The sequence below is a fragment of the Blennius ocellaris genome (genome assembly GCF_963422515.1).
Source record: "Blennius ocellaris genome assembly, chromosome: 4".
Taxonomy (NCBI): domain Eukaryota; kingdom Metazoa; phylum Chordata; class Actinopteri; order Blenniiformes; family Blenniidae; genus Blennius; species Blennius ocellaris.
In genome coordinates this window covers 7,068,044-7,084,165 of record NC_137653.1, presented here as the reverse complement: position 1 = coordinate 7,084,165, position 16,122 = coordinate 7,068,044, and the positions used below count along the sequence as shown (strand labels likewise).

The window sequence follows — 16,122 nt, the reverse complement described above, 5'->3', positions numbered from 1 at the left end:
TTTTCATCTCCTCCTGCCACATTTATCAACCAGCAATGATGCCAGCACTGTAAGTTTCACATGGAAGAGAGGAAAGTAAGCGAGAAGTCCTCTGTCTTGTACACGAGATGAAACTCCAGCACAGTTTGGCTGCGCAAGCACCTTTGCTTCACCATTCCTGTGGTGACATCACTTCTATTTAGCTGTGCCTGATGGGTTGGAGCATTTAATCACTGAGCAAAAATACAAAAAAACAAAAAAGAAAAAAAAAGAAAAACTGTGTTCCCTCAACACTTCACTCACATTGATGTATTTGCATTGTGTGTGAAAGAATTCATGTTAACAACACTTTAATTGTATGTATTATGCAACATCTGCGAGGCAGTTGATCACCGTATTCAACAAAGTGATCAATAAAGTCTGCTGAGTTCCCTTGGTGTGTTCTCGCATGCATGAATATAATCAACCTTTTTTTCTTATTTGTTTTTCCTACATCAGCTGTGCAGATGATGTATGAGCTTTAAGATATCTAATAACTGTAATGTATCAACGCTGCTTCTGTAGTAAAACTGGGCCACCCCTGTTTTTTTTTTTGAAAAAGTGGAATTATGCTTATCGACCGTAAAATAGAAGAGCATTGTTTTGTTTCATCCGTAATGAAATACCTGTTGAGTGCATAGCTCTAGGATCAATAAATACAACTGACCTGCAAAGTTCAGGCGGCGGATGTGCTTGAGCAGATGAGTACCATTGATGGGGTCCATTCTAGCGCAGAGGCCCACCTTTCCAGGGCAGAGCTCCTGGTGCATGTTGTGCAAGGCGTGAGCCATCGAGTAGACTGCATCGATCACGAACTGCACCTTCCCCTCCTGCTCGTAATGGGAGTCCTTTCCTATCCGCTCCTGATCTGTAAGACACGCAGACACATGTAAATTAAACACATCACATGCTTGAACTGCACTGTACATCTATGGTAATTGGTCACAGGCATTCATATGGTGGAACATGCATCTTCCGTGGGTGATCGTCTGGCTCGTCGTTCGCCATGTCGAGTGTAAAGTAAAGTTTGGCATTGGTATTCGTGTTGTTAAGCAATTGTGAGGGAGACTGGAAGTGATTGTATAAATGGAATTAAAATACTCCACCGGAGAGAAGATCTGTATTTCTCACAGCAACCCTGAAGCAATCAAAAACAACCAAAAAAAAGTAGTCGTTTGAAGCCTGGAGTGGTTTTTATGAGTGGATCCAGCTTAAAGAAATTGTGTATCTCCTTGAGAGTTTGCCCCTTACCCTTTTGGTTTGAAGTAGGTTGATTCATCCATCAAATCATTTATAGAGTAACTTATCTTTTGAATACCAATCTCCTGTATCATCCCCAGTGTGGAGCAGCTCAGGTTGGACAGGACTGTGCAGAGATTTAAGATCCAGTCAAACGCTTGAATAGAGGCAGTGGCCACTGGTCCAACAGGCTCAGAAGAAAAAGCATTGCTCCTCTGCAAGTCCCCTTCTATTCCTACTCGATGGGTCTTGCCTCTTGCAATTAGCTGGAAGGTAAATATCTGGATCGCTGCAGAGGAGCGAATCAATTCCAATATATGGAGTGCGAGGTTTCCTCCTCTGGGAAACCTCATCAATTTAAAACCAAAAACTATTTTTTTGTCTTTCCAGAAGGAATACATTGATTGCCCTCAGTGATTCTGTTAACAGTATGTGTTCGTCAGACATGGCTCTGTCATTAACTATAAACTATATGTGCCTTGTGTCATTTTCCAGTATTAATTTGAGTGACTCCCTCATTCCTGACTTGTTAGACTCAACCTGCTGTGAATTCGGTGTTCATTGTCTGGATGTATTTAAAGAGACTCAAAGAAGTGGGAAATAGAGACATCCATTCACAGGACAGGGATAATCCCCTTATAGGCTCAGTGTAATAACTCGTGATAGGAGTTTATTAATCCTTGCCCAGGTTGTTGTGTAGGTTTTTGTGATTGTTAATTGCTGTGAGGGGCTGGGCTCTGAGAGCGAGTTATAACATGCCAATCCTAAGTTGTCTTCTCCCCTTGCAAGCCTTAAATCCTAAAGCTGTCTTATTGTAACCGCCGCATGTGCATGAGGGATTATAAAAAGCAGGTGTGTTCAATTAGGATTAACAATAGCCTAATTACCCGGGATGAGCTAATGATAGAGCAGCATATATTTATATAACTGCCAAATGGAATTCAATTAAGCTTTGCAAGGTAATAAGCGCCCAGCAGGGAATCTGCTGCTGAGATTTTTTACTATAATTGAACAATAATGTTGGATGAAAAAAAAAAAAACTTGGATGGTGTATGAACGAGTTTTACCAACTTGCCCGAAGCCACAATTACCAAAACAATAGGAAAATAGACAAAAACATTAGGTATTGTGATAGACAATTGATTTGGTTAATGCACTGGTAAAATGTCTTTTTTGAAATTTCAAATACCCTGGTCATAAAAAAAATTACAGTGAATTCTCGAACCAGCCTTTTTCTGTAACAGAAAAAAACAATTAAAATAGTTGTGACAATGTGCAACATAGAAATACAAATAGAAAGCAGTGACTTTTCAATGTTTGCTGTGCCGTCTTCTTCGAAGACGATTATATAAAAGTCTACAAAATGACAGATTTTTGCTGGTTTGGGAGAGAAATCCTGTCACATTCCTGTGTGATGCAGGATTCTCACTGCTCAACAGCGCAGTATTCTCTTTGCCAGATTTTTTGTTTCATGTGCCAAATCTTTTAAAAATTGGACAAGATAAAGAATGAGCACATTAAAAGGGGGCGGCTTATGTTGGACAGTTTGTTGGGAAAGAGAGAGATGAGACCAATTCGGTAGGTAAGGCAAGGCAAGGCAAATTTATTTATAGAGCACCATTCAAACACAGGGTAATTCAAGAGTAAAAGAAATTAAAGAAATACCCACAAACTTTACAAAGAACTAAAAAAATATGATTAATAAAAGGCATACATTAAAGTGTGTTTGTGTTTCCCACATCCACTGACCATACAGTGTACTTTTGGACCTCGATCTTGATTAACATTCTGTTAATCAAGCATTTGTTTTTTTTTACTGTCAAAGCCTTCTCTGTGTACAAATAATAATAATTGATTTATCATCATATTTATGCTTTTTATGTGATTAATGTTTGAAAATTGTATCAATATTTTATTCAATTTATTGTAAATTGTGTGTCGAGCAATTCTGCCAAGAGTTTCTCCCTGGAATCAATTCATTATTTCTATTCTATTCTATTCTATTCTATTTGGTATTTAAGCCATACTGTTGTGTCGTATGCACCATATAGTCCGCTATATTGAGCTGGTAAATGGAGAGCGGTCTTCAATGGCAGAGACTCTTGATGGAAACGTAATTTCTTCCAATTTCTTTTTTGACATACTGTACTTTTCAGCATTTATAGAAACTTCAAAATGTTTAAACTGCCTTCAACTCTGCTCATCTTTACTCCTGTATCTCCAAAAGCCTTTGTTATGCTCTGCTACGTAGTTTATGTTGTGTTGTGAATGAGATATGAGTCTATGAAAACTATAAACCGATGCATCCTGCTCATTTGCATCTTACACATTGTCCAAGCTATTGTTGAATCGGGGTTGTCAATGAATATTTTACCAGTCACAAATTACCAAATGTACTGTGAAAACTAATTACACAGTGGTAGTCAAATATGTGTTTTGTTTTGTGTTTCTCCCTCATTCAGTGGTTAAAAAAAATGGATCGTTAAAATAACAAACACAAATGGTGATGATATAAAGGCTGCAAATAACTGCTATACCTCGCCTCAACTGCAATCATAACGTAACATAATGATAACCTTGTTGCTTGTAAATAACAAGCAAGAAGCATCTGAATGGCGACTGGGTACTGTGACACATCAAGTGAAATCAAACTGAAATAGCTCTAAGTGGGCACAATTTCCTTGTTCTGTTTTCAATTGTAGGTCTTTTTAACCTCTATATTTTTAAGAGTCATAATGAATCCAAAATAGATTTTGTATTATTTTAAATTAATTTGATCTCCTGGCCTAAAACTTTTAACAAATAATCTGGAGATTAAGTTCAATTGTTTAAATAAATGAGCGCTAATGTTTTGTGACTGCCCACTCCCCCGGATAACAGGGCTGTCTATGCTGCCATTGTCTCTTGAGCAAATCAATACTAATGTTTCATCACTGAACATTGCGTAACCAGTAGTCACTTGTTATGCAACGTCTGTCGTCTGAAGGTTCAGGCCATTTTCAGTGGCCACTTCAATCTGAAAGAGTGCTAGCCCCCAAATCAGCAGAGGTCTCCTTCTGTCAGCCATATTTTATTTGCTACATCTCCGGCTCTGCGCTGCAGACCAGAGGGGCTTTAATGCCCCAGATAATCTCACGAGCTTTTGAAATGCATGAATTATTGTTGGAGGTTACGGCTCAGTAATTAAGGGCCACAGGGCCTTGATTGGACAGAGATCGCCACAGTTTGGCCGCCATGCCTGTGCCATGGGGAATCCTGTCAGCCAAAGTGGGTGTGAGAGTCATTTCTCTGGCAGGTTTGGCAGGCCACCCACAATAACTTTGTATTGTTTCCTCTCCGTAAGACTCAGCGCCCCCCCCACCCCCACCCTTCTCTGTAGCTCCCTCCTCATTGGCATTTTGGCTCTCTCACACAGATTTTCTGAGCGTTTTGCTTTCAGAGAAATCCGTTTAGATTAGACAAAGCAGAAGCAAAGTGTGGGTGTCCTCCATGGAGGTATCACACAAGACATCCAATGACAGAGAGCGTGGGCACAGGACCTCTGACCTGTTTTTTGTTTTTTTTTTCACTTTGTGACTGGCCACAGGCCATCCCGTCTCTTCTAACCACCGCAGTCACACTGTCTCTTAAATCACTCTGACACCGCTGTTACATGTCGTAACCTTCTATTTTATGATGTGCGATATTGAGTTTCGTCTTCTTGCGTGTGACTTTACAGCTTAAGGTGACATTTGTTGTATTGTAGAGGTGAAACTACTAAGTTTTTCAATTTTGAACACTAGTTACCTATCAACTTCAAGTCCAAATATAACAACACAATTTCTAATCAAACGACCAAACATAGTAAGGATTTAAACTAAGTAAAATCTTATTTTTTAGATTTTGGAAGCTCACGTGCATGTTTTTCTCCTTGTAATATCTCCAAAATGTATAATATATTATCACATTGTTTTGTAATTCATCTGATTGACCAATTAAGCCACTACGGGCGAACGTCCACATATATTCCATTCAAAATTGTCTTTTGCCAGCAAATCATTCAGCTGACATCGGTTGTGTTGGCTTAGCAAGCAACAAAAACAACTTTTTGTGCATTTTATGTATTAGAATAAAATTCAATGTGATTGTTATGTAGCAGGTAGCCAGAGAGTGGAATTTACCTTCTTTAGAAGTTGATGACATTTAATCCATAAAGCTAGTTTGGAACTGCTTCGATGATATGCTGTGTTTTAGTTCACTTTTTTTGAATTTCGCATCACATTTGCTCATTTTCATTTTAATCGCACATTTGAAACACAACGTGAAGCACAATGTGAAACACAATGTGAAACAATTGAATTGTGCCTTGAATTGTGTTCACAGTAGCCAAAAGAAGGCCCAAATGATTTCACTCTGTTCTGGGTTTTATTCAGCTTCATCCCCCAACAACAACAACCAAAAAAAAAAAAAATCCTTCTGTCAGAAACTGGCAAGCTGTCCAAAATATTCTCCATCTCTCACCCAGTGCATGCTGGGAAACACTCCAGCCACCCTGCAACCCTGTTCAGGATAAGCGGTTTAAAAAAAAAATAGATGGTTGGATGGGAAAGCACATGCTCGCTTTATCTGTACAGCTTTTGTTTCCCGCCGCTCCCCCGCACCATTAACGTGCAGGAGAAACGTTGTCTGTGTGACGAGTCACTGCTCTACCTTCCCGCTCCTCTCCGAGTTGATCAATATCAGTTTTACATCTGCTTCATTCACTGATGAAAGACAGGTCTCGCCTTTTTTTTCTTCTTCCTCCAGCCACTCATGCCCTCCTTATCCTTTGATCACACTAAGCAGTCTAACCCTCTCAGGACACTGATAATTCTGCAGCATGTTCCACGTGGCTCTCGCACGGCTGCACTCGGGGACACTGCAGAGCTCTCCACCAGTGGAGAGGCGTCACAAGCGTCACACTTTAACCTCAAACTCATTTTGTGGTCTTTGGCTCCCTGTGAAGCAGGCCGGCAGTAAAATGTTGCACTGAAATGCCTGTAATGAGCGAGGCAAGTGATAGAAGAGCTACTTACTCCATTATGCAGGTGCCTATAGAGCATCCACTACCACGATGAGGATGTTATTATGCTGATGCCAAATTTTTTTTTGCAGGTATGGATTGAATAGTCATAACAAAAAGATGAAAATATGCAGATTTCCAAGGTCGATCAAAAAACATTTATAATCATTCACTGGGAATTTGTTAGTGAATCAACAAATAGGTTAGGACCTCTATCAGACAATTGATAATAAACATTTTGAAATACCCCCCAAAAAAGCGTTATATTTTCAAAAAGTCAAAACAGTTCAGTTCAGAGGTTACATACAGCCCAATTTCCTCTTGAGTGGGTTGGAATGGTAAAAGAGTAGCACAATAACCTTTAAATATACATTCAGATGACATAGTATACGCATTGAAAATGTTTGAAAGGAGTAGAATTGAAAAAAAATAAAGCAATGGAAAAAAAATGAAAATCTGAACATTAGTACCTTAACCCTCAACATAAAGCCAATTTTGATGACACAAAATACAATGAAATGTCCAAAAAACATCTATAACTGTCGCAATTTGCAGCCTTTTGCATGCATGTTTTAACAAACTCACCCTAACAGAATGGCTTTGAGGCTTTGAGGCGAGTTTGCCGGCTTTCATGCATCCATGTGTGCCGGCCTTCAACTGTTATACGTGTCCACTCCTCATAAGAAAGCTGTGTTAAAAAAAATGCAATGCCTTCCTTGTAGTTTTCACAATTTGCTTGTTGGGTTTGTGGCACCCCTGCTCTACTCCCTCTTGTGTTTATGACAGGAGGAATCAAAGCGGGTGAAACGACTAATAAAGTTCACATATGGATGATGGCACGACATCATCGACCCCTGGAATCTTCTCAGCCGCTCTTCACCAGAGCTGTCAATCATTGTGTTCAATTCAAGTCAGAAAACATGAACCCGATACAAAACTGTACTAAGAAGAACAGCTATATAGCTGAATGTAATTCTCACATTAAACGCACATCCCCAGGCAGTACATCATTCATGGTGCAAAGTGATATTTGGATTTATTCAAAATGTCTGTTTGTGTTCAGGCTGCCTCTGATTTTGTGTAAACAAGTTAGTTCTGCAGTTCTGAATGTGAATGATTTAATTTAACTCTATCAATAAAAATGTGTTAACTACACCAAAGTTTACCGTTGAATATAATCAAAGACTGCCGGGTATTATATAAACAAATTAAATTTTAATTTCAAAGTGCCACCTTTCGACAGTCTGTGTCCCTCGCTGCACCTCCCCACAAGACAAAAAGTTCTGAATTGATCATGCACAGATTTTGAAAGTCGTTTTAATTCAATCAAGAACTTAATATATAATTTATACTTCCTGGTTTTTGAGCATGAACTAAACAAGACTTAAAAAATATATATATATATATCATCAGTTTATGTGTGTACCATTGCTGAAAAGAAATTTGATGAAACAAAAAATGCTACCATCACATAAATATTTGGGGATTAAGTAAAAACATGAACACACTTGATGTTTAATGATGATAATGTGGTTAGGTTGGGCTGGTATTTTATAACCTGCGACAAGGTTTTAGACTTTGCAGTAGGATATACTGACACGTTGAACTATAATCACAAATGTCACTGATTAATTGATTATTAGCTTCCTGAATGCATGTTTAGGACATTATCAATATATACAATATAGAATCAGGACAACACATTGTTAGTGTGTGTGTGTGTGTGTGTGTGTGTGTGTGTGTGTGTGTGTGTGTGTGTGTGTGTGTGTGTGTGTGTGTGTGTGTGTGTGTGTGTGTGTGTGTGTGTGTGTGTGTGTGTGTGTGTGTGTGTGTGTGTGTGTGTGTGTGTGTGTGTGTGTGTGTGTGTGTGTGTGTCACTTTATGGTAATACTATTTGGCCAATCGGACATTAGTTTTGACTGCTGCATCACTGATATCTCAGTTCCAGACGGAAGTCTCCTGTTAGCCAGCTCCAAAATCCTTGATTTAGAACTTTAGATTTGTTATTGCAAAACATGATTTCAAATACAAATTGTGAGATTGTATTTGTCTCTCGAGATACATTTGCTCACATCATCTTATGCTTGTAAATATAAAAGAGAACATATTAAACTGGCCTTGATTTCACATTCAGTTTTGTGCTTTCCAGTAAACTAACATAGATACTTGTAAATATTCCAGCAGCCTTGTTGTAGTGTGACTCCAGAGACAGATACATAAAACCCGTTTCAGATTTACAAGGCTCGGTAGGATACAGAGCCGTATGCCTTTTTCTGTGCCCGTTTTAAATCTAAACCCATTGTTTCATGTGATAAACTTCACTTAGAAGGAAAACATAAACACGTGTTTCAGTGTTGCAGGATACTGGTCACACGGCACACTGAGGAACCTTTACAGGACCTCCCCGAGGAGCCAGCCGTGCTCTCACCAGCATTCCCACTGGCAGGTAACCAAGGGTCCCTCCAACTAATCATAAGACTAAATCGTGTATCAGTATTATCCACCTGAGTGCTACCCTACATACATATAACCCTTGGTGTTACCTCTTCAGAGCACCCATTGTTGGGATTTACTGCCTTCCAACAGAACGCCAGCTGCTGGTTCTCCAGCCCACCTCCTGAGTAAAAGTTGTGGTTTGTCTCTGGTGTATTGAGTAATTCTTTGCTGTTTATTGTGTTGCCAACACTGTCCTTTGTCTATAAATAAGTCTGCATCCCATGAGTTTTGGATTTCAGAGCTCTTGTCCTCCTCTTGTATTCATCATTTCATACGCTATTACAGCGGAGCTATACGACTGGGCTCGCTCCCACAGTCATACATGATGATCTCCTTGTGCATGTTTACAGGATGACATAGATCAGATTGTTTTTCTCTTGTCTGGTTTCATTTTGGCTGTGAAAACGGAAGAAACTGATGTCTGTAGCTTTGTCACTTCAATCAATCAATTCAGAGCTACCCTGTAGCCAACAAACTGAAGTCTATTCAAAAGAAATTGGAATATAATCCATCCATCTTCATCTCTTTCTCCATCAATATCAATCATTATATTGATCCAAAGTAATAGTCTATCCCAGTGATTTGCACTGTGCTGGGAGAGATTGTCAGGTGTGTCTTGGACAATTTCATTCACTTGGTAAACAAACAAAAAAAAAGAAAGAAAAATGAGTGTCTCCACCTGAAATGTGATGGCATCAATAAATGTACACACCCTCCCTTGCCAGTAGGTGGCAGTAAGGAGCACATCGCTACTGACCCTGTTAATGTAAGACAATAAAATGAGAGCAGTAGAGCAACAATGAGGATGCTAGCTACCAAAAGAAGAAGAAGTGACACAGGGGATGCTGTGGCAGGAAAGTGGTGGATAGATATTTGAAAAGGAAACATTCTTATTCAATTTCTCCACTTTTTGATATTAATAAAATAGTTTTGATCCATTTCTTTATTGAACTATTTTATTTGGAACAGAATCCATAAAAAAAAACCTAAATATTGTTATTAAATGTGGTTTCTAAAGCTAAAGTATGTAATTTTGTAACCTTTCTAATCAGAAATCAAATATCAAATCTAATCAAAATATCCCGCGGCATACTACCAATCGGTTGTATGCCGCGGGATATTTTGAATGCAAGAAAAGTACTGTGGCTCAAAAAATCGTCTATCCTACTTGATATTGGATAAGATAGAGGACACAACCTTGACAATGAGCAAGTCCATCATAGGACAAACACACACTTGTACACACATTTAAACATTAAATGGTCAGTTTATAGTCACCAATCATCTCATCTCTTTTGAAAGTGGTACACAATCATAAGAATAACACTTATATACACTTATATATATATATACACACACATACACACAGTATACAGTATATATATATATATATATATATATATATATATATATATATATATAATTTTTTATCTATTCATTTTTTTAAAGTTCCTTTCAAGATGTCATTGTAAACAAAACAAGTACAAAGGAAAATATTCTTGCATCTCCTGCATAATAATCGTGATGCACAATAAGCGTGAGCGAGTGATAATCTGCTTCGCCGTTTATGTAATTTTCATACATAAATCTAAAAAGATTTTATTTATATTACAGAAAATTGAGGGAATGATATGGGATTGTAAGTTATCTGGTTACAACTACCTGGTACATCACCATTCATCACAACATAAACCAAAAAATGGTCTTGCTCACTCAGTGGTCTATTATGAGCTATTATGGTAGTTTTGGTGAATGGCGCGCGCACACACACACACACACACACACACACACACACACACACACACACACACACACACACACACACACACACACACACACACACACACACACACACACACACACACACACACACACACACACACACATTGTGACATTGTGTTCTGTCAGTAAAAGTAAACTAGGCTTCAAGTATAGTATTATAGTATTTAATTTTTCCTATGTTGTGACACACGGCTATCAGATGTTTAATCTTCCCAGTGACAGTGCCCATTAGTAAAGGTGACTTTGAAACACAAATGAGTCATAAATCTCTCCTCCTGTAGTTCATTAATCTTGCTTCTATAACTGTGTGATGAGAAAGCGCTGCAACATGTATATGCTCAGTGACCGCTGGGTTCACGGCAGGCTCATTGCCAGATGACTCAAAGACAAACCTACAGCCAATTTAAATTCAACAACTTTGTCTGTGGAATGTGGGAAGAAAAAATTCTTGGCAAAATGATCCCTAACACTTCAACATTTGAACATTTTCCGTGTCCACCTAAATTCTTTTTTTTTTTTTTTTTGCATCTGTCTGCTGCCAGTTTCTGTAACTCTTTGATTATATTCAAACATTTTAAGTTTGCAGGAGTTCATCCTGCAGTGGTTTCAGGTCTCACCTGAGATTTTCCATCGGATTTTGGTGAGAAGTCATTGCTGGCCAGTTTTCTTTTTCAACTGTTCTTTTGTGCTACTCAATGCCAGATTTGGCTCATTGTCCTGCTTAAAGACCATAAACCTTCACATTGAGCCTTGATTCTTTTTTTCCACATTTCTCTCTAAAAAAAAAAAAAAAAGCCTTTAGATTTCATCATTCTTTTGATATGTTCAATACCTCCAGCACAAAAGGTTACAAAGCTGCCCCGTAGCACAACAGAAGACCTAGAAACATACTGGTGAACACTCCTAACGACATTTCATGTGGTTTCTATCTGCCCACAGAGCTTTATCTAAGAAGAGAAACTTATTTTTGACAGTTTTGCAAACATTAGTCGTGCCTTTTTGTGCCTTTCTTTCAACAGTTTTTGTCCTTGGCCTCCACCCATGAAGTCCAAACTTGCTTTTGTGTGAGACATTTGATACGGACAGAAACTACAGCTCCAGTTGGTTCCAACTGAGCCCGAAGCGCTTTAGAAGTCTTATGTGGGCTTTCTCTCAAAATCCTCACCAACCTATGAAGACTTCTCCCATTGAATGTACCGCTTAGTGTGGGAAGCATATTAACAGTTATGTGATTGTGAAACTTCTTGATAACATTCAAACAGGAATCGACTGTGTTGTTTTTGACAAAAGCAGTTCTCATCCTGTGAAACAGCTTGGCTGCCGTCCCCAAAAACCGCCAGTCGCTTTTTATGCTGGGGAACCATTGTTTATTGAATAAATAAGGTTATGTGGCCACTGGATGTTCCACACAAACAAGTGTTATCTGCTTTGTGAATCTGTTTGAAAATCTAATTTGATTATCTTTCAATAGTGAGCAGTAATTGTGTTAAGAGCACATATCCTGCTTAGATTTTGTACTTCACTCCAAGAAAACACAGTATTTCTATGTTTATTGGGGTTTTGTTTTTTTCGCACACTCAACAAAAACATATAGTGAAGAGAAAAATGCTATAAAAACTGTTGTACATACATCTGTATAATGCACAGCCTGGAGATTTTGCTTGGATTCTTCCTTTGATGTTTTCCTTTTCCTCGGTCTTAATGCAGCAGTATTTGAAACTCAGCTCAGTTCGCTGTTGTGTGGATTACCGCTGTGTGAAGCACACATGGACGCGCAGTGTGCATGCTGTCAGGGCACACTGTTGTTCATAAGTACTGGAGTCTATGCATTAAAAAGAACTGTTGTGAGATAGTCTGGTTGATTTACCAGTTAGCGCTGACTCCTCACAGCAAGAAGGTACTTACTTTGATTCTATTTGATTCTCTGGAGTTTGCATGGTTCCTGCCTTAAGATATACAAATTCAGTCTTAAGAGAATAAAAAAAAAAACACTGCCTTGAGTGCAGGAGTGAGTGATTTTCCATCTCTGTCTCCTGTCTAATGATGTACTGATTTATTGTTTTACCCCACGACTCCGCTCCTTGTCCTATTCCGCAGCATAATGTAACGCAATGTTTCTTCCTTGATACTGTGTCCTTACTGTGAAGTGAGCTTTTCTATGTACAGTATTCTTATTTGCTACATAGTCAACAATTGAACATAAATACGGAACTATAGGTGTTTGGCCTCAGCAATGAAGAGTTGACTGATTCTTTTGCAGGGAGCACAAACCACAAAATCCCACATTGTTGCTCATCCCACAAAGGCAAACTTCATACAAATATTATGCAAATGTAATCAATCGAGAGATAATGGCGGGGTTTTTTTTCAATAACAATGAGAACAGTTTATGTTTTTTCTTATTGGCCTGAATCAGTTCAAGCTACTCTCCATCCATCCATCCATCCATCCATCCATCCATCCATCCATCCATCCATCCATCCATCCATCCATCCATCCATCCATCCCACTTAATCCTGTTCACTGTGGCAGGGCCTTAAGCTAATCCCAGTATACTCTGGGCAAGCGCAAGCACGCACGCAGACGCACACGCGCACACGCACGCACGCACGCACACACACACACACACACACACACACACACACACACACACCACTTAATCTCTAGTATAATTAAACCAAAATCAACTTTATATATGCGACTGTGTATAGCACCAAATAATACATTTTGGTCCTGTCTTACAAAGTACACTATGTCAAACTGTCAAACTGTTGATTCAGACGGGATCATACTGTCCTCAGGTGGCCTCATTACTATGAAAGAACAAACAAGAGTACCTGCAGATTAATATTTGATTCCTTTAACCTATAGCGTGACACTTTTACATAAATTAAAGCTTTTTGCAATCAAGTGGCAAGCGTTTGCAAAATATTCTCATAGTGGTGATTAAGCCTATCACTATAAGTTACATCTCAATATTTCACAGTAGGTTTTTTTTTTTTTTAGGTTGTGTATATTGTGAGACAACCATTGGATTAATGCAAATGAAAGTTGTGATAGGGACAAAGCAGAAACTAGATGTTGAACCCCATGATGATGTTCAACCTAATTTGCAATAGATATACACAGACATGTGACTATTAAGTGTCTGGGATCTTCTCCATGGAACTGGCCACATAGTAATATGAATTGAGCAAGTATCAACAGTGTTTATGTAATCATTCTCAATTGCAGATGGTTGGAACACAAGTTCAGATGGAAATCAGTGGTGTAAGAACCCAATTATTACATTTGAATGTCTCCATACCACTTAAAGCTTACTTTTCAATTATATCTGAGGCAATTATGCCGTGTATGGCTATAATGATGACGCACCTTAACTTTGCTGCAACGCTTTTCTTTTGTGCTTCTGGTAGGTATTTTTTTCACAGCATCGTAACATCAGGACTGTTAATTACATATTGAGGCTAAAAGAAAATTCCAGTTCCAGTATCAGTGGTGAAGTTATTAGTAAATGTATCTTATTAGTTTGCTGCTGAGAATACATTAATCATGAGTACTTCCACCATATAAAAAGAACGCGGAGCGTGTTCTTCACAATAAGAATTAATAGACATTAATTGTATTAATAATTTGTGACATATTGTTGCATTCATTGAAGAGATGCCAGGCTATAAAAATCTGATTCTTAAACACTGACTCTAACACATAACATATCTAAGGAATTTCACCATAGACACTGAAAATGCCCATGGATACATAACAAAAGAGTTTCTGACACAGCTTCCACTATCATGATTTTGTTTTGGTGAAGCCTGCAGGCTTGTAAACACTGTGGGCTGTTGCCTGCATGACTCCTCTCAAAACAGATAAAATCAGGCTTCAAGATTCCCCTTTGAAAAGGATTAAACTCTCCAGGTAAAGCAGACTTTCTTTACCCACTGGACAAAGTCTTAGCACCTGAATTTGTTTCACTTGTTAGTGGAATATTTGTTCAAAGGGAAATGGTAAAGTTAATGTGTGTGTGCCTACGATGAAAGTAGATCATGTTTAACGAGTTAACAAAAAAAAAAAAGAAGAAGAAGAAGAAGCAGCAGCAACAAAACAGCTGAGATAAATATCCAACATGAGGACAGTAGCAGGCAGGCCAGCTAATGATAATTAGGCCATCTAATGTGAAAGCGTTGTTGGTGCTGTGGATACATGTAACCTTTATATTCTTCACTGCTGACAGATTTGACATTCCTATTTCTCACAACCATAGCCCCCAGACTGTCTATTCTTCACACTAATAATCAAAAGTGATGAGAAAACCAAAACTAGGACTTTCCATCTATACATACCATTCATTAAAGAATATCCCCACAATGTCCCCTGTCTGCTTCATGACGAAGTTCGGACATTGAACACCTGTTGATATGGAACTGAACAACAGTTTGTATCCCTCCATTCCCCCTAACAATGCAACTGTCTGTTGCTTGTTGCTCTCGGTTTGATATTTTCCTCTCTTTCTACCCCTTCACCCCAACCACAACAGCATAAAGCTGCCACCTCTGAGCCTGGTTCTGCAACTCTCTTTCTGTTAAAAGAGGTTTTTTTTTTTTTCCTTTCCACCATTGCCTATGCTTGCTCATGGAATTGTTGGGTTTTTCTCTGCAAAAGTGCCTTGAAATTACTGTTTGTTTGTTTTAGTGCTTTATAAATAAAACCAAATTGAATTTAATTATTGCTACTGACACAACTGAGTTAATCCAGGATTACAAAAGCACTGCTAATCCATGTAACAGGAGTTCACTGAAACTATAATAGAGCTGCTCTTCAATGGTTACAACTCCTGTTGATAATCACAAAGCTAACAGCAGCTCTGCACTAAAACTTCAATACTTGTAACTTTGCACATCAGCCCAGCCGCTCCACTGTCATTTCTTAAGCGTGTGAAAACTCACGTTGACACTTGGTTTAGTTTTATATTATTTTGTTGAGCTGGTTGTGATTGTGGGTGTTTAATAAATTTGAGTCACGTAACCGAATCTCTAATTCCATCATAACAATCAGCAATCAAAGCGTTACTGTCAAAGACAGTGATGTTCCAGTGCTGTAATATTTTAGCTACTAAATATTACTACTATTTAAATGAAATACATATCAAATACTGAAAAAAGAAAAAAACTGGTTGAAAATGTACCCAATATTGCTGTATTGAATACCCTGCAATTAACAATTACATGTTAAGAAAAAAGACTTTAACCGTCTTAACACTCGCAAGCTGCTGGTTTTGTTGGGGATAAGTCCACTATGACATCATTGCTGGATCGTGTGTAAAAGTGCACTATTGTGCATGAAGACACATACAGATCTTGATGAAGGTGTTTTTTTTAAACATAAAAAAAAAAAAAAAAAAAATCAAGAAAACAAACCTGCATTGCCTAAAATTCAAAGATGTATTGGCCAGCTTTAGAGACACTCGTGAAAATCTTCCAACAGATGTTTAATGAAAACTGCTGTGAGCAACAAACTTGCGTCGTCTCAGGCTGAAGTGTGCCCTG

The 16,122-nt window shown here is 38.4% G+C and overlaps 1 protein-coding gene across 1 annotated transcript in view; it reads right to left on the bottom strand.

Moving 5' to 3' along the window:
• Positions 1-16,122, bottom strand: part of LOC308129225 (metabotropic glutamate receptor 4-like) — a gene marked incomplete at both ends in the record, with an annotated part of 145,833 nt that overhangs the window by 28,047 nt on the left and 101,664 nt on the right. Inside the window, one exon of the mRNA XM_080495069.1 lies at positions 686-886. Coding sequence (XP_080351195.1) covers positions 686-886 — 201 coding nt within the window. The remainder of the gene's footprint in view (positions 1-685; positions 887-16,122) is intronic.